Source organism: Sphaerodactylus townsendi, linkage group LG16, assembly GCF_021028975.2.
Source record: "Sphaerodactylus townsendi isolate TG3544 linkage group LG16, MPM_Stown_v2.3, whole genome shotgun sequence".
Classification (NCBI taxonomy): Eukaryota; Metazoa; Chordata; class Lepidosauria; order Squamata; family Sphaerodactylidae; genus Sphaerodactylus; species Sphaerodactylus townsendi.
In genome coordinates, this window is record NC_059440.1 from 18437585 (window position 1) to 18464122 (window position 26538).

A 26538-nucleotide genomic window follows, 5' to 3' on the forward strand; every position below is an offset into this window, starting at 1 on the left:
ACCTGAGGGTGCGGAGTCAAGAAAGGAGGGGCCTCAGCAGGTGACATTGTGACCATGTGACATTGAGACCTGCTGAGGCCCCTCCTTTCTTGACCCCCCACCCTCAGGCCCCACCCCCAAAATCTCTAATATTTTCTCCAGGTGAACTGAACTTTGCACCTGGAGAGCGATATAACAATAACAGATCTGGTCCCTCTCCAGCTAGGACCTGGAGGCTGGCAACCCCAACTAATGGCATTATACCCTGCTGAGGTTCCTCCCCTCCCCAAACCCCGCCCTCCCCAGGCTCCCCCCCCCCCCAAAAAAAACCTCCAGATATTTCCTTACTCAGAGCTGGTTCTGCTAGGATGGAGATTTTAAACTTTTTCTGTTTTCTGATTTATACATGTGGATTTTTTTTTAAATCTGTTACCTGCCTTGGGTCCCGGTTGCCAGAAAGGAAGGCTGGCTTAGAAACATTTAAAACAAATCTCTACATATACAGAAATGGGATGGTCCAGCACATCTGAGCACAATGAACATTCGTGCAGGCAAAAATAGCGAGGCCAGGCTGCTAGGGCACAAGATTTTGGTCAATTAATTAATCCACCAGCTAAAAGCAAGGTAATTAATCAATAAAACCATCTTTTATCTCTTGACAATCCTCCAAACAGTGAAACTTCTTTGCATGTGCATGTGCTTTAAATTTGGTTAACTTTTATTTTCTTAGGGGACATCCATTCCAGCTAATCAGGTGAAACACGGATGCCACACATAATGACTTAGCAAGCTCTAATTAAAATAAAAAACACAATGTGTTTTGTTGAGGGCTTTTTATGTGTGACCTGCAATTAAATACCCAGATGCTTGGGAAACACATCTGGACCAACCTTTTCCCTGTTAGCAAACGCCTCCGATATTTACCCTCCACCCAACAAACAGCTGAGATCACTGCTGCCTCCTTCTAAGTTGACTCAAAGAAGCACAACAGACATACGGACAGTCGATCAAACCACCGTGGGGTAATTTAAAAGTCTCTGTAACCCTTCATGTCTCACCCAGTTTATTTTTCAATCCAGAAACAAAAAGATTTGACTCTTATATGGCATAAACGCATCTCTGAGGTTGGCTGGGTTTCAAAAGCATCCCGCCGGCCTGGCCTCCCCTCCCTCCACCCCCAGGGTGAAAGGTTTTTGCAAGTCCAGGAAAGAATCACAGGAACAGATCTGGTGGACAAGTCACCAGCCAAGGAGAATTTAAAGACAGCGTCTGGGGAACAGTGCCATGAGCTTTTTGGGCAGAGTTCAAAGAGGGTTTTCCCTTGTTGGCCTTTCCGTAGCTGGAGCTGTGCTGGAAAGGAACACCCACCTTTAAGCCACCAGAGAACGTCCGTGTACATCTCGTCGGAGACATCTGGAACAGAGCAGGGAGAGACCTATGAGTAACTGCAGTGCAGCATTGCAGGAACAGGAGTGGAGCCAGACCGCTGTTGACGGCTGGAGGCATTGGCCGGGATTCTGAGATCATGAGGCAGGCGAGACACTGGCGCTGCGCAGCCTCTGTACCTGGGAACACCCTGGTGGAGACCAAAATAACACGAACTGGACCCCGGCTCAAAACTGGAAAAGATTCAGCTTCTCTCTGGGAGATCCCCTGGAGAAAATGGATACTTTGGGGGGGTGGATTGTATGCAGGATTGCCGGCTCTGGGTTGGAATGTGCAGGCTAATCTAGTTCCCCAGATAAGCAACAACTCTAGTGGTAGAACAGGGAATCAAACCCAGTTCTCCAGATTAGAGTGAACCTGCTCTTATTTATTTATTTATTTATTTATTTATTTATTTATTTATTTATTTATTTATTTATTTATTTCTTCAATTTCTATACCGCCCGATCTTTTAACCACTACCCACTGCTGCTCCTGGCAGCTCCTAACTGGACAGCATGAGGAGCAGGGAGAGAGAACCCAGGCCCCTAATATCATTTTCCTTGCCTGAAACCCTCCTGGGGAGCAGTTATTTTCCCCATTACAGAAATTTAGCAGCCCATCGGTACTCATTAAATTTCTCCGAATAGGAGCTCACTTGGCCTGATCTGGATAGCCCAGGTTGGCCTGATCTCAGAAGCTGAGCAGTGTTGATCTTAGCAAGTGTTTGGATGGAGGAGGAGGAGGAGTTTGGATTTATACCCCACCTTTCTCTCCTGTAAGGAGCCTCAAAGTGGCTTACAAGCTCCTTTCCCTTCCTCTCCCCACAACAGACACCTTGCGAGGTCGGTGGGGCTGAGAGAGTTCCAAAGAACTGTGACTGGCCCAAGGTCACCCACAGGAATGTAGGAGTGGGAAAACAAATCTGGTTGGCCGCTCGTGGGGAGGAGTGGGGAATGAAACCCAGTTCTCCAGATTAGAGTCCCCTGCTTTTAACCGCTACACCCAGAGGTGGAGCAAGGGGGGAAAGTCTCATTTCCCCCCGTCCCGCCCTGGAACATCCCCGTCCCACCCCGGAATGCCCCCGCCATACCCCTCAGAACATCCCTGCCTTGCCCCCGCCATGCCCCTGCCACACCCCCGCAAGGGAGCGCACCCAGTGTGTCACACACCATCCCGCCCCCTTGGAGCTACACCTCTGACTACACCACACAGGATGGGAGACCTCCAAGGAATACTGGGGCGTGCTCCATGATCCTGATCCAAATTGGGGCTGCATGCACCAAGGAATTTAGTTCTGACCCAGCCAGTTTACTCCCAGACCACATCTGCACAGAAAGGACACGTTGCGTCGCCAGCTTTCAAACTGGTTCCTCTTCAACAGCAGTTGGAACTGCAGCAGTCCAACACCTCGCGATGAAGCCTTGCCTCTGCTCAGAGGAAAGCCCAGCGTGTTGCCCAGAGACCCAGCTCGGTTTCTCATGACATACCCACGAAGAAAGCACTAAACCTCGGAATCGACTTCCTTCGCCGCAACTTGTTTGGGTCCTCTGTCTCGTGGGAGGGGCCAGCACATTTCAGCCGCCGGCCCTCTTGCCCTGGGTCTGCTCCTCTGGGTGGCTGTTCTGGACGCTCTGGCAAATATGGCACCTCTCTATAGGAGACAGGAAGGGCGGTCCATGAAGAATCAGAGGCAGGAGAACCCAACTTTCCTTCTGTCTCTTCTGGAGGCTGTGACGGACTGGTGGACATACGCCCCATCATGTCTGCAATGGGTGGATTGCTGAGTTTGCAACTCGTGATTTCTGAAGGAGGCGGGCTACTCAAATCACTTTGCATCCATTCCAGAGCAAGCGGCCTGCTGGGCTTTGGCCACATCCACTCTGCAGCCAACGGGCTGTTGCTTGGCTCACTTATCCAGTCTAAAGTCAAAGGGATGGTGGCCTTTTTGCTCATCCTTTGCGGAGTCGGAGGAGGGGCGTCTGTCTGGAGTAAGGGCCACCAAGGTGACTGTGGCCCGAACTTAGCTAATGACCTAGGAGGCAGGGTACCAGGGAGGAAGGCCACCTCTGTGTGCGGTGAGGTCCAGAAGTTCGCATCTGCGTTGGGCCAAGGAGAGCGCCTGACAACTGGCATGACTTCCATGCACGGTGAAACCGGGGAGAACAGCTCCGTCTGTACTGACATGTTTTTGGAGGGAAGGCCCACTTTGCTAAGACTTTCCTCCCTCTGTTCAGGTATAATCCCAAGAGCCGTTTTGGTTTCTCTGGGGAGCAAACCTCTGTGTGGAGTTTCTGAGCCCGGAGAGAAGGTGTGCGGGTGGGAGGCCTCCATCGCTAGATGTAAAGGACATCTGTACTCGGATTCACTTTCCGGGTGAAAAGCAGGCTTGTAGGCTGACCAGTTTTCTTTCTGAAGATAACCACTCTGGTCAAGAGGACGCCCTGTTTGGAGGGAGCTTTTCCTCAGCTCAGGGTCTGTGGGAAGGAAGCCCCTGGGAATTGGGTCAGACCCTTTTTGGAGGGAACTCCTCCTCGAGTCATTATCAGCGGACAGAGACCCCCTGTGAGGTGGCATGGCTCCTGGAGAAAGGGAACTCCTTTGGGCTGCTTCCATCTCCTTGTGGAGCGCGCACCTGTAGTTAGACTCACTCTCTGGGTGGAAAACGGGTCTGTAGCTCAGTTTGCTCTCTGGCTGAGAAGAAACCTTGATATTGGTTGCAGGTGGGTAGGAAGTCTTCACTGGGCACCTGGCTTCTGGCTTCAGGGGTGCCTTGGCAGTTGTTCGCAGCTTGGCCTGAGGAGGTTCGCTTTTCAGAAAGGTCAACCCATAATCAGTCTCTGTTTGAGTACACACATCTTTGGGGTTAACCACATGTTTGCGGATAAGCTTTTTGGTTGGCTGAGGTAAATCGTGCTTTACTGATGCGGTCGCTGGCTGAGGAGAAATCTTGGGGGCTTGCAAGAATTCCTTTGTCTGAGGAGTCGTTTGGGTGGATTGATCCTTTGGGTTGACAATGGGCCTTGTGAAGCGTTGCGCAGATGGCTGAGGGGCATCACACCGCGGCGAGGACGACACAATTAATTTCTTCTCCACTTGGAATTTTCCTAGCCTTGGTACCATTTCTGACCCTGCCCCATGTTTCTGGAACACTTCCTCCTTTTGCGAATTGAGACCCTGCTGCATTGCCAACAACATTCGGCTGGTGGTCATGGAAAACTGCCCTGGTTGGACACAATATCTTCCACTACGGTAGTCCAGAATCCCTGGGGGTGAGATAGACGGGTCTGTTAACTGTCCTCTTTGGGGGCTGTCACTTTCTCGAGGGAAAAGTCCACCCCTTTGTCTTACGGGATCACTTTCTCGGCAAGGTGAAGCGCTGGAAGGGACCTCACTTTCTCTTGGTGGAGAAACATTCCGTGAAAGGTTGCTCGGCTGCTTTTGGGACATTGGTGGAAAGTCATTCCCTCTTCTCAAAGAGGTGTCCTGAGGGAGGTTGACTCCTCGTGGAGAAGGATCTCTTCTGGCAACCTCACTTCTTCCGTGAGGAGAAGCATTTTGGGAAAGCTCACTGGCTTGCCTCGAGGAAGAAGCAACACCCTGAGAGAGGTAATTTCCTCTTCGGGAAGGGGTGCTTTGGCTGACCTCGTTTCCTCTCAGGGGTGAGGCACTTCGGACACCATCGTTTCCCCTCAGGGGTGAGCCTCGTTGGGCACTGTCATTTTCTCTTGGAGGTGAACTTCCTTGGCCAGTGTTGTTTCCTCTTGGGGGTGAGATGGCTCTTGGAACCTCACTTACTCTTGGGAGAGAAGTGGGCTGCAAGCTCGTTCGACGGTGCTGAGTACCAGAGGCATACAAGATACTTTTGGGAGGATCACTACTTCTCCGGGGCGACGAGTTTCTAGCATAGTCTCGTTGGGATGGCTGGCTCTGGGACAGCTGACTTGTTGGCTGGCTCATCCAACCTGCCCAGCCTTTCTCATTGGAGTCCATGATTGGAACATTTGACCCACGTTCTTTTGCAAGATGGCACTTCAACCACCAGTTTTAAGAGCAGGCGATCTTTGCCCTTCATAAAGCACTGCATTTTCCCAAGAGCACAGCGGTGGTCTTTTCTTGATTCTCTAAGCTCTGCACTGGCCCAGTGGGATCACAAAGCTGTGATGTCATTCTATTAGACTGTGACGTCATCAAAACAAACCACTGGATGCACATCTGTTCAGAGGCAGTAGGCCAACTGACTCCCTAATGTGCGAAATGATTTCCCTCATCAAGTACCTGTGATACTCCAAAGCAGTGGTTCTCAACCTGGGGGTCGTGACCCCTTTGGGGGTCGAACGACCCTTTCACAGGGGTCGCCTAAGACTCTCTGCATCAGTGTTCTCCATCTGTAAAATGGACAAATGTTAGGGTTGGGGGTTACCACAACATGAAGAAAGGGTCGCGGCAGTAGGAAGGTTGAGAACCACTGCTCCAAAGAATCTGTAAATTTTGAGACTTAAAAATCAAGGAGAATGATGCTCAAAAGAGAGAAAACCTTTTAAACGAAATGAATACAAATATAATTTTTGAATGGTGCACATCTAGCAGCTTAGAGGTATATTTTAAAGGAAATGCATTATCTACCAATTAGACAACAGGACAATCCAGTAAGAGACTTCCAAAGCTACAACTCAAAGCGGCTCACAACATTTTCCTCCTCTCCATTTTGTTCGCACAACAACCCTGTAAGTTAGGTTAGGCTGAGAGTATGCAACCGACCAAAAGTCACCGGGGAGCTTCCATGGCAGAGTGGGGATTTGAACCCAAGTCTCCTAAATCTGACTTTGACATCCTAACCACTTTAACCATGCTGGCTCCCCTAGTTTTGCCGACAGCCACGGAGCAAGGGCGAAAGGAGACACGCATCGTTGTATGAACCAGAGAACTCTGAGCTGCAGAGAAACTAACTGGAATGGAGCCATAGATTGAGTCCACCACTAGGGCTGCCAATCTCCAGGGGATGGCTGGAGATCTCATGGGACTATAACTGATCACCAGGTTACAGAGGTCTGTTCACCTGGAGAAAATGGCCACTTCAGAAGGTGGACTCTATGGCATTATCCCCGATGTAATTTCCTTCCTCTTCAAACCTCGCCCTCCTCAAGCTCCACCCCCACATCTTCAGGTATTTCCCGACTTAGAGCTGGCAACCCTACGACAAATGGAGCACTTTGACTCGAGGCCTCCAAGATTTGTTTGCATCCAACACTGGCTCTGTGTCACCATTTTGAGCTATGCGACCTATCTGTCATCAAAGCTGAACATGAGAGGATTGGCTGCTTTTAAAGAGTCAACTACATCAATAGCACTTACACCTGTCAAGGTGACAAGAACGGTTTTCTCTTATTGGAAGGGAGACTGAGGGCTGAGAGAAGCTTGCCCAAAAACACCTAGCAAATTTGGAGGGCAGCTGCCAAGTCCTGGCTTGGGAAATTCCCACAGATTTGGGGGCACTTCCTGGAAAGGGGACCGTTTGGGCCCCTTCCGCATATGCAGAATAATGCACTTTCAATCCCCTTTCAATGCACTTTGAAGCTGGATCTTACTAAACGGAATAGCAAAATCCACTTTCAAACAATTGAGACAGGGTATTGTCGAAGTGTATTGTCGAAGTGCATTATTAATTGTGAAAGTGAATTGAATGCGTTTCAGTTTCAAGAGCCTTTATTGGCACGTCATGATATTAAAATAAAATAATAAAAAAGAAGAAAAAGGTTATCTACGTTTGTTCTATACAAAAGGAATACAGACCATTTAGTAAATCATTTGCTTTCAATTATTTCAAGAAGAAAATTTGCAGCCATCTCAGCAAATATAGAGTCAGGATTGTTCAATAGGTTTAGAATAGCAACTGTCTGCAAGAGCCGTGGTTAAGTATGGGATGGAATTTACATATCTGGCTCTGAGTTCTCTCACAGGAGGAGGCAGTGGGCTATGGTTTCAATCCGATTTTGGTTGCAGGAGCATAATCTTTGAGCTTTATCGAGATTGTTGAACCTACCGTGGAGAAAGGAAGAGGGCATAACATTAAGGATTGAATGTGCATTATTCTGCATATGTGTTGGAGAGATGAAGGAGAACAGGAAGGGTGTGATACCACTCTCTAGGACTTCTGTTTCTTCCGGACTCTATGGCACCATATGGCCCACCTGCTGAAGCTGCGGTTTCCTCCAAGGGACCTAGGCAGTGATCTCTGCAGACTCAAGATGGGCAGTAATTTCAGGACTCTAGGCATCGCCTTGAGATTTTGATAACATTAATTCGCAGCTGCCACAAATTTTGAACCAGGAATTCAACCGCTGACATTCTCGTTGCTATTACCTTTCAGAATTCTGCTGGCCCTCAGGTACTGCCAAAGAAAGGAGAAGGCGGAAGCATTCTGCACATGTTCGAGGGCATTCTCCACTAAATCACATTCCCGCAGAAGTTTCACAGAAGTTTCACAGAAGTTTCCTATATGCTGCTAAGATACCATATTGCAATTCTAACCTGCTCCAGTGCTCAGAAGAGACAGGAGAAAATTCCTTCTTTCCCAGATTCATAAGAAAACCAGAAGAGCCTTGCGGGATAAGGTCAATCGGCCATCTTTTCCAACCTCCTGCTTTCCACAATAGCCCAACCAGGTATCTCTCAGCAACTGCTATTCAGACATATAGCCTCTCAACATGGAGGTTTCATTGAACTGTTTTGACACATGGTCATTGATGGATTTATCCTCCAATTCTAAATCAGACCAAAGGCCCCTTCTATTTCAGCATCCAGTTTCCCACAATGACTAAACAGATGTCCCTGCAAGACTTTCCAATGGGACCCACCCAGGTGGCAGAGATACACTGCCTCTGAATATGGAGGTTCCATCTGGCCGTCCAAGCTGAACAGCCATCGAAGGACCTCTCATCCCATAATCCCCTTTTCAAGCCATCCAAACTATGAAGAAAGCTTCATTTTATTGTTGAAGGCTTTCACAGCCAGAATCACTAGGGTGTTGTGGGTTTTCCGGGCTGGATGGCCATGTTCCAGTAGCACTTTCCCCTGACATCTGCAGGCAAAATGTCAGGAGAAAATGCTACAGGAACATGGCCATACAACCTGGAAAACCCACAACACCCTGGAGCTTCATTTGTGAGTTATGCATCTGTCTTCTTTGTCAGTTCTGCATCTTCTGGCTGTCAGCTTCAATAGATGTCTTGAACTTTGGTTTGGGAGAAGAAGGAACAGTTCTCTCTCTCTCTCCTCACCCCCCACCCTGATATCTTGGATCATTTCATAATCTTCATCACCATCACATCCCGTTTTGTCTAAAGTCCAAGGTCTACAGACCTTGCTGCAGATGCTGCAACCCCTAGATCATTTGTCCTTTTCTGGCACACTGCAGGCTGCCTGAAGGTCACCCTTCTAAGGATCTGGGAGAAAGCCCTCTGCACATGGCCAGGAACTTCCAAATGTAATTCACAACTCCACAAGTCCAAGGCCTACAGACCCTTTAGCCTTTCATCACAAGGGCGATGCTACAACCCTTTGATCATTTGCCCTTTTCTGCAACACTGAAGGTCACCCTTCTAAGGATCTGGAAGAAGGCCCTCTGCACATGGCCAGGAACTTCCAAATGTACTTCACCAGTCCACAGCAGGAGAACCAGCCCTTTTCTTGCAGGGAGGGGGGCTCCCGCCGCCCTCAATCTTGCTCCCTCCCCTCCGTCCCTGCCCCTTTCCTCTCCCCGCCCTCGCCCTCCCCGATGGAAGACAACAAAGCGCGGCGGCCCCTTTAAGAGCTCTTCCAGCGCCCTCTGGCGGCCCAAGGCGGCGGCGCAGGTGCAGGTGCGAGATCGCCGTCCAGGTGCGGCCGCCCGTCTGCTCCGTCCGCATCATGGACCGCGACCGGGGCCCGCGGAGCTCGGCGGTGGACCTGGGCTTCGGGGCGCTCAGCACCGCGCAGCTCCGCGCCCTGATGCGGGATGAGACGTGGCTGGAGCGCATCGTCAAGCTGAGCAGGAAGGTAACCTCCGCCAGGATCGGGCCCGCGAGGGGCATTGTCTTCCCAAGCAGGTCCATCGCCCGCACGCTGGCCTTGGATGGCCCCCGTCGGCCCCCAGCGCGGCCCCCCATCCCACCCCATCCCAGCCCCCTCCCTCCCCATCCGAGCACACCCACCTTGGAAAAACTAAGGGGCACCCGTGTTAGCCAGGCCTGCCAGAGCCACCTTGGGGCTCTGCCTCCTGGACACTCCCGAGGGGCCTCGGTGTTGCTGCGGTGCCCATTGGGTGACAGCATGGCATTGGGGGGGGGGGGCATTCTGTGCCAATCCAGCAAGGCCTGCGCTTGGTGCTGGAGTCGGCGCTGGCCTTTTCTGCAGAAACCCGTGTTTGCTTGCAAGAGGCGAAAACAAAGCAAAACAAAACAAGCCACCCTGGGCATCCCCCGGGCAGAGCCGCCTTCCCCCTATGCCCCGTCCCTTTGGCAGCAGGGCCCTCTTGCTCCAGAGCCCAACCCACCTGCTTCTGCCTCAGACCCTGGCATGGAGAAAGGCAAGGTTCCCCACCCACCCACCCACTTCCCCAGAAACAAGGCAGCACTGCCTTTCCTTTAGCTCCCCGGTTCCTCCATCATCCAAAGAGGTTGTCATCCTTTTTCCATTGTATCCCCCCCCCCATACACACTCCCCCCAACCCCATTCCCTGACATCAGCCTTTTTAACGGGCCCTGTTTGATACCTTCCTGGCTCTATAGGAGGAAGGCAGCGTCAGTCACTGGGGAGGGAGGTATTTGGTGGGGGGGAGGGAGGTGTTTTGGATAGCGGTGTGTGATGTGATGCTCGCCAGGCCTGGGTGCTTCGGTTTGGCAGGGGCCCCATCCTAAAACAGGGCTCCGTCCTGATTGGGGTAAAACTGTCAACATGGAAATGCCAGCGTTCTGCCTCCCCCTTCTCCTCCACACACCCCCCCCTCCGTGTTTTGCTGCAAGGGACCCTGAGATTTGACAGTACCCCACTGATTCACCCTTAAAGGGACTGGTCAGGCAAGCCAAATGCATTATTGTGCTTTGTGTGCGGGGAGGGAGAGCGGGAACTGTCCAATAATTGCCCGGCTGCTGTTCCCTTGCTGGGCTCTTCGTGCATCTTCATCATAAATGGCGTATGATTTTCTTTCGCCTTTTCAACAGCCGAAGCCACAGGCGGAAAAACAAAGCAAAGAGGGGGGGGGTTGCCTCTGGCGAGGGCTCCCCTCCCCCTTCAAGACATCCCCCGAACCCTCCCCCGGCCCCCCGAACCATCACAGGCCCACTTGATTCTGTCCCTTTGACTCGCAGTTGCCGTGCCAGCCCCTCTCTGTTTATCTTGCAAAGACGCCTTCCACGGCTCCTTCCAAGCTCACCGTGGGCAAGGCCCCGTGAATGAGACTGCCGCTTTTTATTCGTTGTTAATTACAATTGGGATAACTGCCACTTCCTGGTCCGACATTTACAATGGCTAGTCCGGATTTCTGCAGGATGGGATGAAGCGCTTTGCCAGACGGCACCCCAAGTACAGCTAGAACCTCCCCTCAAACCCGTGGCCTTCCTTTATTATGTCTGCCCTTCTGTATTATTGGAGGGGGCAGAAGTGCCCAAATCCAGTGGGTAGAACCTTTTGAGGTTAGAAAAGGAGTACTGGATATTATTACAATAATAATGTTAAATCATGGGATGCTTAATGTTGAATGAGATTGGTTTATCAAGATGGTAGCTAGAAAAGTTGGATAGTGGCTGGCACGCAGGGCCGGATTAAGACTTTTAGAGGCTCTAAGCCCTGAAAAGATTATGGGACCCCCATATTCTGTATATAATGTAATTCAGAATAATAAACAATAGTAAACTGTAAAATATACATGTATTCTAATGGACAAATGTCATTATTTCTATGAAACAAAATACCGGCTATTCCATCGCTTTCTTGCCTTGGAGATACATAGGATTTCAACTTACACAAATCAAAGATGCAAAATCATGTTTACTGTTGCTTTCTTATAACTTTATTTGTACTGCAAAAAGTTTTTCTCCTGCATTTTTTAATTGCAAAGTCTTTGATCATCTCCTCCAAATTAATCTGACATGACAAATCTGCTTCAATACTTAGCAGAGATAAGGAAGATAAAAACCTCTAAGGGGCCCTCTTTCCTTCAGGCCCTATGCATGTGCTTCTTTTGCTTAATGGTTTATCCAGGGCTGCTTGCACGGAGGCTTAGTGAGGGCAACAGGCCTGGCAGAATGCAGCATCTCATTGGCCCTATAATTTCAACTTAACAGAGTAAAGCACATCCATTTCCTGAAGGACTGACATAGTGGTACCGTTAAGGCATCGGACTAGGATTGGGAGACCCAGCATGGCGTAGTGGTTAAGGCATCAGACTAGGATTGGGAGATCCAGGTTCGAATCACCATTCTGTCATGGAAGCTTGTTGGGTGGCCTTGGGCCAGACACACACTCTCTGCCTGACCTCCTTCCTTCTATTGATGTCCTGAAGTTATAAAAAGGAGAAACGTCTAATGATGTTCTAAGCTGCTTTAGGACCCTTGGAGAGAAAAGTGGGGGATACGTTTCTAAAACAAAATCATGAATGTCGTTTGGAGAGGAACTTGTTGTCCTTTGAACCTTGGCATGAAATCTGGCCCCAAAGATTGTTCACAGGCTCTATTGACCCAGGGAGCAGCAGTGGCGTAGTGGTTAAGAGCTGGTGCATTCTAATCTGGAGGAACTGGGTTTGATTCCCCACTCTGCTGCTTGAGCCGTGGAGGCTTATCTGGGGAACTAGATTAGCCTGTGCACTCCCACACACGCCAGCTGGGTGACCTTGGGCTTGTCACAGCTTTTCAGAGCTCTTTCAGCCCCACCCACCTCACAGGGTGTTTGTTGTGAGGGGGGAAGGGCAAGGAGATTGTAAACCCCTTTGAGTCTCGTACAAGAGAGAAAGGGAGGATATAAATCCAAACTCCTCCTCCTCCTCCTTTTCTTCTTCTTCTTCTTCTTCTTCTTCTTCTTCTTCTTCTTCTTCTTCTTCTTCTTCTTCTTCTTCTTCTTCTTCTTCTTCTTCTTCTTCTCCTCCTCCTCCTCCTCCTCCTCCTTCTCCTCCTCCTGCTGCTGCTGCTGCTGCTGCTTCTTCTTCTTCTTCTTCTTCTTCTTCTTCTTCTTCTTCTTCTTCTTCTTCTTCTTCTTCTTCTTCTTCTTCTTCTTCTTCTTCTTCTTCTTCTGACAGCTGTCAGGATCCTTCACATTGAGACAGAGCATTTCAAGTATTCAAAATATTAAACTTCCATTAGCTCTTGGCAATGATTAGCATAGACTTCAATGCACAGGAATGCTTCAAGCTCGCCTGGTATTGAATCAGACCAATGGTCCATTAAGAAGTATTGTCTACTGGGGATTGTGCCCGTGGTCTGGTAGTTTTTGACCCAGCCATTGATGCCAATGAAAACTCCCAGACCAAGGCCACACAACCGAGAAAACCCACAACACCCACTCATTCCAGCTGTTAAAGCCTTCGACAACATGAATAGCATCTGTTCCAATTGACAGCTGCTCTCCATGGTCCCAGATAGAGGTATTTCCAGTCACTTATTATTTGATTTTATTGAGAAGCCGGGAATCGAACCCGTGACCTTCTGCATGCCAAGCACATGCTTTGCCACAGAGCCATGCCTTTTTTCTTAGCATTATGCAAGGGGGCTGGCCATGCTGAGGAGAGAGTGGAGCTGAAGCCGGAAGTGACCGCTTGCTGAAGACTACCAGATGTGTTGGTGGCTCTGAAATTTTGAGTTTCCTGGTTCATGACCATGACACCACACCATAACGGGGGCCATCTAGTGGCTGGGATGCCAGGAGTCACCCCCTGGGTCTGAAGCCATGTGGCATTATCCCTCTGGGGCCTCTCTAACACTTGATTATATAAATTGATTATTTTGCTATAGATTGTATAGTTTTCAGCTCAGCCTTTGTGGTTCCCTGCATTTAGCTGAGATCCTTTTTCCATGCTTTTGGTGTTTGATTGGCTTCTGTAATACTTCCCAGCTTGCTCATTCTGCACACTAAATACCTCTTGTTACAAACTATTTAGAACCCCTGTGAATTAAGCTCTCCTGTCAAGGATATGGGGGGCAAAGCCCCTGTTTCACATGCCGAAAAGTGGAGGTTCGATCCTTGGCACTTCCGGCGACATAATTGCTGGATGGGAAAAGACTTATCTTGGGATCTGAGACCTTACAGCACCACTGCCAGCCCGAGTAGACAATTGTCAGCTAAATGGGTCAGGGGGCCTGACTTTGTAAAGGCGGTATGGGCCTAGATTTGTGGGGATGGGCTGTAGAAACAGCAAATACGTGCCTTGCATCCAGAAGGCCCCAGACCGTCATTCCCAGTACGCCCAGTTGAAAACATCTCCTCTAGCAAGTGTGGGAAGTGAATTTCTGCCCAAGAGCAGCTGCTGCTGCTGCTGAACGGAGCAGACAATACCGAGCTATATGGGGCAAGGTCTGACTCAGCCATGATTCAAAAGCAGGCATCAGTCTGCAGTCAGACAGCTTGTGTGCCCTTTCTTGATGCTTTGCAAATTAGACGTGTCGTAGATTATTACTGTTTGTTTGCTTTTTGTAGAACTGTCCATGCGTGTGCTGCTTAACAGTCAAGTTATGCAGAAACTCAGAGGAGGAGCTTCCAGTCTAAACCCTGAGAGCCAGCGTGGGGTAGTGGTTAAGAGCAGGTGGATTCTAATCTGGAGAACCAGGTGTGATTCCCCACTCCTTCACCTGAGTGGCAGAGGCTTATCTGGTGAACCAGATGTGTTTCCGCAGTCCTACATTCCTGTTGAGTGACCTTGGGCTAGTCACAGTTCTCTCTGAACTCTCTCAACTCCACCTACCTCACAAGGGGTCTGTTGTGGGGAGAGGAAGGGAAAGGAGCTTGAAAGCCACCTTGAGTTTCCTTACTGGAAAAAAGGTGGAGTATAGATCCAAACTCCTCCTCCTCCTCCTCTCCTCCTCCTAGCTTTCCACTCACTCCCAACCAACCCTGTGGTCCATGAAACAAGCTAAGACAGCCCTGTACGTTTTGATAGAAGCAGGACCTTTTTAGTGGTGATCCCACATCTCTTGAACTGCATCCTCTTAGAAGTCCACTACCAAACCCTTAACGTTACGTGGTTCTCGTGTTTGCCAAGCCTTGAGGATACTGCTTTTCTTTACAGATTATGCAGCTTTGAATAAGTTCTTTTCGCAGGGGTCAGAGTAGTGGCAAATGCATTTCCAAAACAATCGCACCCTACGCATACCAAACCTAGATTACCAAGCAGGCCACAGGTTCTGAGCTGATGACCAGAAACTTGAAAGCAGCTTGTTCTGTGGATCCAAGCTACTTTCTACAGCCTTTTGTCAAACATTCTTAGCACCTGGGCAAGGGGAGAGAGACCAAATGCACCGTCTGAAATATATTGGGCCCTTTTCTCCCTACTTACCATGGCTGAAGAGATAAGCTGGTTTTAAATGGGGAAATGTTCAGCTGGGTGATCAGCAATGGGAATGTTCTTAAGCTATGCCCTCCTGCAACTCATGAGCAATCCCCTGCCTGTACGATAGCTCTTTAGGACTGCAGCAAAGGATGCCCTCTTCGGGGACACTCTGCTGAGACCCCGAGCAGGACCAAACTAAGGTTCTCTTTGGTCTCCTTGCAGTTCCAGAATCTGCAGCTGGAGCGAGAGATGCGCCTGGCTTCCAACTATGCCCTGGCCAAACAGAACCTGGCTCTGCAGCCGCGTCTGGAGAACGGCAAGGCCTCCCTGGCCATCAAGTACCAGGAGCTGCGGGAACTCCGGGAGACGTGTCGAGAGAAGCAGCAGCGTCTGGGTGAGTGAAAAAGAGGGGTGTCCGCTCTCTTCCCCCTAATCCCTACTAGCCCAGGCAAGCAGCAGTGGTTGTTTTTTAAGAATTGGGGTGCTAACCCTGCAGAGAGCAAAGGCCTGTTACCTGGAAACTCTGTCCTCTCGTTCCAGACGCACACAGGCGTGGTTATCCGCAAGGAAAAGGAGTAACGTGCATGAGCTGCAGAATCTACTTTTTATTGCACGTACCCTGGAGCTGAGCTCTGGGGCGTTCAAATCTATTTCAGGCTTAAGCCGTGGAGCACTTGTGTGGTGATCCGTGGAGCATTACTAGTGGATCTTGTGTGTTGATCCTTGTTGACATTTAGAATGCCAAATCTTTGGAAGCGGATCCTCTCCTGTCCTGTCCACTGGGCTGAAAAGTGGGAGGGTGTCAGAGATATGGATTCTTTTCTGGGCTGTTGTGTTTGTTGTGGATATACCATTGTTTCTGCATGAATGGAAAACACGTGTCTTTGGGCATGTGCCAGGGTCTTCCAATTAGGCTACTGGATGTGGGGTGTAATACCGGTGTAGCTACAGCAACCAAAAGACTGCTGCACAACGGATGGAGCAGCACTGGTGCTGGAAGCAGGGCTGCTGCTGAAAACCGCAGCCCTGCGTCTCTTTTTCCTCTGTGGTATGGCATCTAGAAGTGCTTGCAAGCTGCCGCACCTTTCATAATCAGCATCCAATGGGGTAACGATGAAGTGTTATCCCATGGTGTGTGGAGCATCCCTATATGTTGGGGGACAGAACCAGACAGAGGCGCACGGCTGCTGTTTTCATCAGCAGCCTTGCGGTTGTTGCGGAATCCAGTTCCACCCGGAAACTCTACATTTTCCCAGCTGCATTGACCTTTCTAAGCATTGGCCCCTCTTATTTCTAGAGTTTTGTTTCACGTATTACTTGACAGATGAGTTTGCCATCTGTGCACATCTGTGAACCCCCACAAGGTGCAAAAGAATCACGTAATGTCTGTAAGCACAGAACAGGCACAAGTTAGGAATTCACGGCCCTGCAGCCTGTGTGTCCCCATATGAGTTGCCTCTGTTACATCTGACGCTGGTTACCACAGGAAAGAGCAGGCAGTGGGCACATAACCTGTTGGTCAAGCCAAGCCCCCACCTCAAACCAGCAGTCTGGAAAATCTTGCCTCCAGATTCCGTTGATGTTCTACTTAACTGTGGCCACTCAAGAATTAAAGGGAAAGGCTCTCTGCACATGCTCAGAGTCACTTGTTCATATGCCCCAGATCTAAACCTCGGTAGTCAGCTTTTACCTCAGTGTATTTCTGCATCCAATTTTCTTCCTGTTCCCAGTGTCCATATTTCCAGGTCTGCTTTGGCCTTGAAGGGAACTTGGGTTAACTTTTGTTAAGTTTAAACCTGCTCTTGGCTCTTGATCTGGGTTCCTTTCCAGACCAGAAATGGGTTCCTTTCTAGACCAAGGCTAGAAACTTGTGTCTGGTACAGGGGCGTACCACCCAGGGGGACATATGGGATCAAATGTCCCTGGGCTGTGGCCATTTAGTCACATGGGGGCGGAAAATCACCCCCACACCCCTCCTCCTTCCCCTTGGGTCCATACACTGACTTTGAAAATGTCCAAAAATGTTATTTCCGCTGTGTGGCATGGGTCATTGCTGTGTCCAGATTTGTGAGTTGGGGCATGTTCTATAATGTTCTGTAATGTGATGGTGACTTTGAGATGACCTGGTGCAAAAAACCATTGTTTGGTCATGGTGGGGGACGGTAGCCACCCATACAGGGGGGAAGGAACACTCAGATTTGGCACCAGGTTACATTTTCCCTAGATACGCCTCTGGTCTGGTAAACTTGTGTCTAGATTATGTACCTCAGAGCACAGGGGGCTTCTCCCACAGGATCTGGCACCAAACACATCCCTGAACGTAGAAATCCAACGTGACGTGGAAAAAATTAAGCCGATTCCGTTCTCATTGGCATGTTAGTATTCTAGCTTCAAGGTTTAAGCCTTTTTTAACTGGCAGGGAAGAAAGGAAAGGGGGTCTGGAAGATTGTCATTTTCAGTTCCTTGTAATTTTATTTTTCCTCATTTATTTGTAAGCAACGTCATAGCCACTTACTATAAACACCCATCTGCACGGATTGCCTACCATGCGGTTTCTTTCTTCTTCTGCACAAAATGCATCCAAACGCACATTAGAATAAACTCTGCTGTGGGCGAAGCATCCTTTAGGGTGGAGAATTCCTCAGTTAAGGCAATCCCAATCCGTATGTCAAAGGGATCGGATTCAGGCAGTGGGCAATCACCCTTTACATACCTGGACTGGGTTCTGGAAACCTAGAAAAAGTGCAGAGAAGGGCAACGAGGATGATTGAGGGATTGGAGCACCTTCCCTATGAAGAGAGGCTGCAGCGTTTAGGACTCTTTAGTTTGGAGAGGAGGCGGCTGAGGGGGGACATGATTGAAGTCTATAAAATTATGCATGGGGTAGAAAATGTGGACAGAGAGAAATTTTTCTCTCTTTCTCACAGTACTAGAACCAGGGGGCATACACTGAAAATGCTGGGGGGAAGAATAAGGACTAATAAAAGGAAACATTTTTTCACACAACGTGTGATTGGTGTTTGGAATATGCTGCCACAGGAGATGGTGATGGCCACTAACCTGGATAGCTTTAAAAAGGGCTTGGATAGATTTATAGAGGAGAAGTCGATCTATGGCTGCCAATCTTGATCCTCCTTGATCTGAGAATGCAAATGCCTTAGCAGACCAGGTGATTGGGAGCAACAGCCGCAGAAGGCCATTGCTTTCACATCCTGCATGTGAGCTCCCAAAGGCACCTGGTGGGCCACTGCGAGTAGCAGAGAGCTGGACTAGATGGACTCTGGTCTGATCCAGCTGGCTTGTTCTTATGTTCAGTTCAGCCCATTCTAGGTGGACGCTGGTGCAAAAAACCCATCCTGCCCCCACCCTGGACCAAGCTGCCCGTGAATATGAATGCGAAGCTGCTGTGCAAAAACGGAGGCTCTGCTTTTGTTTGCAGGGGCTTGTATGGAAAAGTGGACCCCACAGAATGCTGTAAGCAGGCTGCAGTCTGAGCTGGACGGAGTGGAGACCAATGTTGAGGTAGGTCAAGGCCCGACCCGGGGGACCTGGCTCTCTCTGGGATAGTCCAGACCCCCTTCCCTGAATTTTCATCTTACAATTTTTTACAATAATGTTCTACCGTAAGTGCACAGAAATATGGGGGGGGGGCGGGGCGGGTGACGCAGCCTGCGTTTTTCCAATAGCACAGGCAGTAGTAAAACTGCTCCTGCCTCCCACTGTTCCAGCCAATAAGTTCAAAGCCAGTGGTGTGAATGACATGTAACGGAAGCAGTGGCATCTTGCTTCATTTCCTGCCGCATACTGAACTGACCAATGAAGGAGATCTTCTGTATTTTTTCTCCCTTGTCAATCAGAAGAGCGATTTTGCTCCCGGAAGCGGCATTACTCTCCCAGCTACATTTATCCTGTGTTTTAAAAAGACTCTTGGCCATTATTACTGTTTCATTTGTACTGTTGTTCAAGCTACACTCTACTGAATATAAACCATTTAACCAATGAGATAAATTAGAAAGCGTTAAATTAAACATATTCAGGGGGTGAATCCGCCAGAAGGACATGGGGGGTCAATTGACCCAGGTGCCACCCATTAGATCATGTGGGGGGGGTGCAAAATCACCCCCCAGCCCTCCTGCAGAGAGGCACCTCCACCTGGGCTGGCAGCCTGCCACGGGCCTGCCAGGTCTAGCCCCGCCAGGCTACCCAGGACCACCGCCACCCTCCTCCGCCAGCTGAAGGAGCAGCCTGCCGGGCCTGGGCCGAGGGGCGCGTGGTGGGCCCACAGCAGCAGGGGCGTACTGCCTAGGGAGACATATGGGGTCAAATGTCCCCAGGCTGCAGCCATTTCGTCATGTGGGGGTTGGGAAACTCAGATTTTGCACCAGGCTGCATTTTCCCTAGATACGCCTCTGCAGCACCTTGACATTTTCTCTCTGTGTCCACAGGAGCAGATGGAGCAATTCCTATGCTGGGACCTTCCCATCGAGACCTTTGTGGAGTCGTTCCAGCACAGCCGCATGCTATCTCACCTCCGCCGCACCCAGCTGGAGAAACTGCAGGAGATCTTGAAGCTGGAGAAGGAAAAGACCCCGGAGCAGCCTAGCCCCAGCTGTGAAGAACAGCCTGCAAGCTCCCCAGCTCTTCCGGCTCCTCCCACTGTAGCCCAAGTCGCCCCGGCGCAGAACGGGCCGGCCCCCAAGGTCTTCCAGCTCCGCTTGGCACCAGCTTTCTTGATCCCTTCCGAAGCCGTGCTCCCCATCCCCGTGGCGGCGGCTCCCCAAAAGTGCTGCCTGCCGACCCTGGCCACCTCGCACCCCAAGGCTCCCTTTGTGGGCTCCCCTTTGAGCCTGATTGGACATATCCACTTGCCGCAGGCTCACTTGCCTCACCAGAAGAAGAAGGAGCCTCCGCACCGGTAGGAGCTGGAACCGTTAGGACATTTCGACCGGAGCCTCTGACACGAGCTACGATGTGCCAGGGTCCGAGGTGTCACGACAGCCCTCCGAGGACTCGGTTCTCCCAGACTTGCCAGGAGCTGGGGGTTGGGGGCGGGCTGGGCTGGGGGGAATGAGCTGGATCCCTATTCTCTCTGGCTGCTGAGTGTCATGTGGTTTTAATCCCCCTCCCGTCCCCCACCTCCTTAGGCAGCCTGGCTGGCCGGGGTTATAATACATTATTGTAAGTATAGGCAGCAGAGACAGGGAAGGGTTCCCCCCCGCCCTCCAATCTTACAATTAAGGGAGGTATACTTAGTTTCATTCCCACTCCCCACCTTTCGGGGAGCCTGCAACCACCATGCACCCATCAAATTTCCTGTAGAGAAAAGAAAATTGCAGGCCGCTAGCCGCTTCATCTCTGATTTTTACCATGGCTGTAGGACGGCAACACCCACGGGCGCTGTCCTGCCACAGCAGGCAAGCTGAGCTTTCCTTAGCACGAGCAACTCCATTTTGTTCACAAGCAGAGAAGCCACGGGGCAAAGGTGTAGGGGAATGCACATAGCACATTGTGAGGGGTGGGGGATGGGAGGGCCGGTGGGTAGAACGTGATTTGGAGGGGGCACATTTTGGAGTGGGTTTGTCCTTCGCCTCCATCATTCGGTTCATCTGTCGAAGTGGAAGAGGGCTTCCATGATTGCGGCAAGGGGGGTTGAGGGGTGGGGGTGGGTTGGAGTTGTAAAGCACAGGGTATGGGGATATTTGGCCCAAAGTTGCGCCATGGCTCGAGACTAGATTTGTATCAGAAGCAGGCACAAGGTATTGACAGGGTATGCAGAAGAGGGGCCCGACGCTGCAGCTGCAACAATGAATAAGGGAGAGTTCACATTTCTGGTAGGGGTAAAAGAATATATTTGGTGGTGGGGGGCCATTCTCAAGCAAACCTTCCTCTAACTTGAATGTTTATGCAGCCGTTTGATTGATACAACCCTTAGGAGGAGAACTTTTTTTGAATGGAATTACAGGATTATGTTCTCTTAATCTTCCGCAGATGCCCAGGAGTTGCCCTGGACAGTTGCTGAAAGTTGGTTGGGGCATCAACAATCCCTGATGGCATCGTGGTGTTCTCTCCCATATTTCCCATTTGACTTGGAGGGTGCAATGTGGCAGGTTCACTGCATGGAAACCGAGGAGGCTTCGTTGTCATGACTAGGGCCAAAATCCAATCTGACTCTGAGAATCCATCATCCAATTCCCTAGGCATGTGTTCTAGCTGTAAAAAAAAAAGCAGCCATGAGGGTAACTAGAACCCAAGGGCAGTGATTAAGCTGTTAGGCAATAGATTCAGGACAGACAAAGAGAAGTACCTCTCACTTGATGAGAACATGAGTGGTAAGATATGCTAGCAGTGGGTGTACTTACTAGTGGACCAATTTAAAATGGGATTCAACAGATTAATGGAGAGGTCCATCAATGACTTTTTGTCATGTTGCATAACTAAAGGGAATTCCCTTGTTCAGAGGCAGCAAACCTCTGAATACCGGTGCTAGGAGGCAACAACAGCCTGTTTTTGTTAGCCTTTCAGGGCAACTGGTTGCCTGCTGGATGAAACAGGTTGCTGGACAGGAAGCCTGTTATAGAGAGGGGGCGTGGCTCTGAGGAAAGAGAAGCCGAACTCTTCTGCCTGTGCCATGTTCTCATTTGGAAATCCCTCTGCTCCTTGCTTCTTAGTGTTGCTTTAGGGCCCAGGGTGGGTGATAAAGACCATAATATACCCATTCTGTTTTTGGTTTTTTGGTGTCAAGTCACACCAGCAACCCCTAGTGGTGTTTTCAAAGCAAGAGGTGGTTTTCCACTATCTGCCTCCATGTCATGGCCTTAGTATTCCTTAGAGGTCTCCCATCCAAATATTGGCCTGGGTCAGAGCTGAGAATGTGTGACTGGCTCAGGGTCACCCAGCAAGCATCCATGGTGCGAGTGGAAATCTGAACCTGGTTTTCCCAGGTCCCAGTCCAAGACCTTAACTACTACACCATGCTGACTTCATACTAGAATGTAAAACTGCCTGAGGGAGGGAGATGCATTTCCAATAGAGGGAAAAACACAGGGAAGAAGTTAAACGCACACCCTTAATCCAGCAGCTCAGACCTGATCGACATCTTTTCTTTGCAGCTGCTTTTTGCAGCTACATTACACTCACAGATTTCCAATGGCACATGTGATCTGGTCCTAACTTTTGTTGGAGCATGTTCCCAAGCCTTTAACTACACTCTGTTTCACATAAGGATGTTAGTTGGGTCAGTTGAAGTTCAGCAGTTGAGAAAATTGTATGCTTCCGCATTAGAATATAGTCCCAAATTAATATGAAAATGATCATATAGTCGCAAATTAATATGAAAATTATCTTTCATTTTTAAGCGCTGCCTTTGTCCAAACCATTATTGTGTGCATTATTGAACATGGTACTTTGATTCAAGAGCATTTATGCCAAAATGTATTTTTACTTTCAAATGGAGGAGGGGGGAGCAGGGCTAGGTTGGCACTAGGACCCAGGCGGAGTGTTCTCCAACAAAGAAGATCCGATTTCCTTTGTTCTGTGGTGAAGGAGTATACAATCCACTAACATTTTTATGTGAAACAGAGTAGTTGTTTTCAGCTCACAGTAGGCCAGCTAGTGTCCCATGAAAAATAAATCCATTCGAAACTGAAAGGCTTCGGTGAATTCGACCAGAGAGGAGGATTCCTATTTTATCTCTGCATGAGTCACCTTGACTTCCCCACCCCCCCTTTCTAGCCACATCCAGCATATAATTTGGTTTCATCTCTGAATGGGGCATAATTGGGTCATTCAATTTTTTTCAGAGCAGAAGCAGAAGAATGAGATGGGGGGGCAAGCCCAGAACAGAGACTCACAGAGAGATGTAGGGGGAAGACTCATCTGAAAGTCATATTCCTTGCACCCTAGAAAATTTAAATCTGGCATACAAGTCAAGACAGCTTCAAATTTCAATTCAGGGGGAAAAAAGGGTTCGAGAAAGGCTGCTTAAGGCAAACAAGGTACCAGTGTTGTGTTTTGTAACTTTTTAAAGTTTTGAAGGCATTGCGTTTTAGAGTATCTAAAGAGGTCCTTGCAAATTTAATTCAAAATTCCAGGTTTCAGACTTTGAAATTTTGTATCCACATTCCCCAGGCACATCACCCCATCCCATTCCATATGATTTTCAGTCCAGTAGCGTTTGTCTGCCTTTGTGGGTGACAGTCCAGAAAGAAGATTTCAGAAATGTTAAAAGCAGTGAGCAGGGGCTGTTTGACTCACTGCTGTGTTCCTCCGGATGACGTCATGCTCTTTAGGGCAGCCTGTAACTGCAAGGCAGGATGGGAAAGCCAAGGTTACGAGAGAGGGTGACTGTAGTTGGCCTTACCAAGGAAGGGAAGCCGCTGCAGTGGGTCATGACGTTCCAACAACTGAGCCCACTGGAGGAAAGAACAGCCCTCCTTCTGGGTCTTTTGGGGAAGTGGGTCCCAGAAGGTAGACAACTGGGTGGGAGAAGCAAGGCAAGGACTGGGGCTGTTAGGTGGAGTGATGGCATCATAATTAGCAGTTTCCCTCCCTCAATTTGCTCAAGGGGGAGAAGTTGCCAGATCCAGGTTAGAAAAGTTCTGGAGATTTGGGGGTGGAACGTGGGGGAGGCAGGGACCTCAGCGGAGCGTAAATGCTATAAAAGCCACCCTCCGAAGCATCTGTTTTTCTCCAGGGAAACGGATCTCTGTGTTCTGGATTTGCGCTGTACTTTCCGGGGATCCCCAGATCCCAGCTGGAAGCTGGCATCCCTAACACCAAACAATGCTCTCGGTGACGTTTAGGAAATCTCCCCTCCCAGATTCATGGGGTTGTGCCCACGGGCGCTCCATTAACCGCTGAGGACTGTTTTCCAGCCCAGATGCAGCCATTAGTATGGTCCTCACAAACCATGAGTTGGTTTTGATAGACCTTGTGGTACATCCAAGCAAAGGAGGAGGAACCAAGCAGTGGGGCCATTGTGCAAAAAGAACAGACTCTGCACATGCTCTGGGGCACTGTTTGGATGCATCTCCTCAGATTCTGAGGTATAAGGCCCACTGAATGTACATGGTTGGAACGAAGACCTGGGTGAACTCCTGTTTCTCCTAAGTGATGCAAACTTCTTCCTCAGTTTGACTTTCTCTGCTTATTGATTCCCTATAGACCTCCTACTCCCTGCACCACCTTCTTTCTTCCTGAAAAGGCCAAGCTGGGAACTCTAGCTGCTGGGGTGGGGAAGGGTTAATTGGCAATCTCCAGGACAAAGAATTCAGCTCCTGAGTAGCCCCTCCTCGCCCCCAGGGCAAGGTGTTGTAGTGAGGAGTTGTATGCCCCCCCCTCCCAGTTTAGTAACATTTATCTCCATCGTTTGAATCTGAACTTTCCAAAATATTCACATATAATTTTTTTAAAAAGTTATCAAGACCTCTCATTTTTTTAAAAAAAAAAGATGAACGTTGCTTTGAAAAGAACAAAATGAGGTTCAGCATTCATTTGCCAAGTTGAACGTTTTGTATCTTGCTGGATCAGTCACAGGTTGATTCTTCTAGTCCAGCATCCTGTTTTCCACAGATGCCTCTAGGAAGCCCACGGGCACGGCATGAAGGCAACAACCGTCCTGGGTTCTATTGCTCCAAACAGCTGACCTTCTAAGGTACCCGGCCTCTGAACGTAGGAGGCTCCATTTAGATATCACTGCTAATAACTATAAAGAGACCGGCTTTTGATTTTAAGTGTGGGGTGGTGGTGGTGTTGGTAGCAGAATACAAATGTTTGCATTGAAATCCACAGAATTAGCAACATCTGCCAGAAAATGTTCACCCTGGTTTCAGTTCTTGGATTCCCAAGGAAGAGAGGAGGCTCTCGCTGCTGTTATACCTTGATTCATTTAAATGCATGCGAAATTTAAAGTTGCTAATTTTCTGGAATTGTCACGGATTTCTTTTTTTTTGAACTAGCCATGAGAAATCACCTGGTTTCAAACTTCGCCAGGTCTCCCCAATCAGGGTATTATTTGAGAATGAAAGTCGGGGGCGGGGGGGGGGGGGTTGGCTTCCCAGACATCCAGAAGTCATCTCTCCCCCCCCCCCCACTCAATATGCCAACATCCCTCCTAAGCCCAGTGGCCTCAGACTTGAAATGTATATTGACTACCAATTTCAAGGGACTTGAAGGGGGGGATTTCCAGATGGTCTCCCTACCTCTGAAACATCAACTGGACCCCCTTGTTATTTCATGCACAAGCCAGAACTTTGGGGACTCACCGCAAAACTTCACTTGTGGGACCCTATCCCAGGGTAATCTGAATCCGGCAGCTTCAAGGTAGACCTCATGCTGTCTTCGTGAACGTTTTTTTTCATGTAATGTTTTTGGAAACATAAGTGTGGAAACAGTATATATATATAATATATATATTCTTTGGAATAAATTTAAGTAATACATTTCTGTATGCAGCATTTTCAAAAGCCGGTTTCAATGTTGTGATTCTTACCGCTGGGGTGGATATAGAACAGTGGCCAAGGGAGACTGGAAACCTTACCGAAGGTTGTTGTGATTTTGCGCCCTCAGACTTGGGAGAATGTGCCTTGGCTTTTCCAAACTCTGCTGCTAATGTTGTCGAGAAGTAGCTGAGCTGCTTCCGGCTCATCTCTGTGGAACTGTTTGCACTCTAGGCCCTTGGCTTCTTTGACGGCGGTTGCCGCTTTCCTCAGCAGAAGGTGGTTTGGGTTGCCAGACATGCAAATAGGTATGAGATGGAGATCGGGACTGGAGGAATCCTGGCTGGTGCCACAAAGACTCTGAGGGGGCCTTGCCAATTTATACCAGCAAAGTAGTTCTGAAGTTTTGTCAAGCTGTTATTGTTCTTGCGCCAATGGTGGGGAAATAATACCTCCAGCCTCAACCGCAACCTTCCTTCATAACAGCTATATACCCTAGCGGTCAGAGGCTACACACCAGAGGCTGCCTTGATAGTTCAAACTGGTACAGGGTCTTGGTTGCAGTCACATCTCTACTTCGGAGGACAGCGGGCAAGCCCAGAGTCCTCCTTGACCTCTCAAAAGGCCAGGAGAGCCAGTGTAGTATTGTGGTTAAGAGCAATTTATAATTGACAATAAGAGCAATCTGGAGAACCAGGTTTGATCCTCCACTCCTACACATGAGCAGCGGACTCTTATCTGGTGGATTTGTTTCCCTGCTCCTCCACTTGAAGCCTGCTCGGTGGCCTTAGGCTAGTCACAGTTCTTTGGGACTCTCTTAGCCCCACCTACCTCACAAGGTGTTTTTTGTGGGGAGAGGAAGGGAAAGGAGTTGTAAGTCACCTTGAGTTTCCTTACAAGAGAGAACAGCATCTGAACCCCGACCTAGATGCCTTTCACACCAACAGCGACTTCCAACCCAAAGACATAGTAGTCGCATACAGAACACCATCAGCATGTGCTCCAGCATAAGTGTGCGTTTCAAATACACAAATCCCTTGGCCCTCATAAAGGAAAGGGAGGTGAATGTTTAAACTGCCCAAGCTTTCACAGGGATGTAGCAAAAGTGGGTATATATGTATCTACCATAGGTATCTAAAACAGCACAAAAAGGAAGTGAAAAAGCATCAGTCTTTTAAGATTACA

General features: G+C 49.2%; 2 protein-coding genes across 2 annotated transcripts in view; one reads left to right on the forward strand and one right to left on the reverse strand.

The window, feature by feature from the left end:
- Positions 1 to 1400, reverse strand: part of LOC125445716 (septin-4-like) — a 47753-nt gene extending 46353 nt beyond the window's left edge. The window contains exon 1 of the mRNA XM_048518978.1: positions 1348 to 1400. Coding sequence (XP_048374935.1) covers positions 1348 to 1378 — 31 coding nt within the window. The 5' untranslated portion in view covers positions 1379 to 1400. The remainder of the gene's footprint in view (positions 1 to 1347) is intronic.
- A 7888-nt stretch (positions 1401 to 9288) lies between these two features.
- On the forward strand, positions 9289 to 21782 carry VPS37D (VPS37D subunit of ESCRT-I). The gene is made up of 4 exons (XM_048519470.1): positions 9289 to 9441; positions 15140 to 15311; positions 18357 to 18439; positions 19363 to 21782. Exons 1-4 carry the CDS (start codon positions 9313 to 9315, stop codon positions 19834 to 19836), a joined length of 858 nt encoding a protein of 285 aa, XP_048375427.1. The 5' UTR covers positions 9289 to 9312; the 3' UTR covers positions 19837 to 21782.
- The last annotated feature ends 4756 nt before the right edge of the window (positions 21783 to 26538 follow it).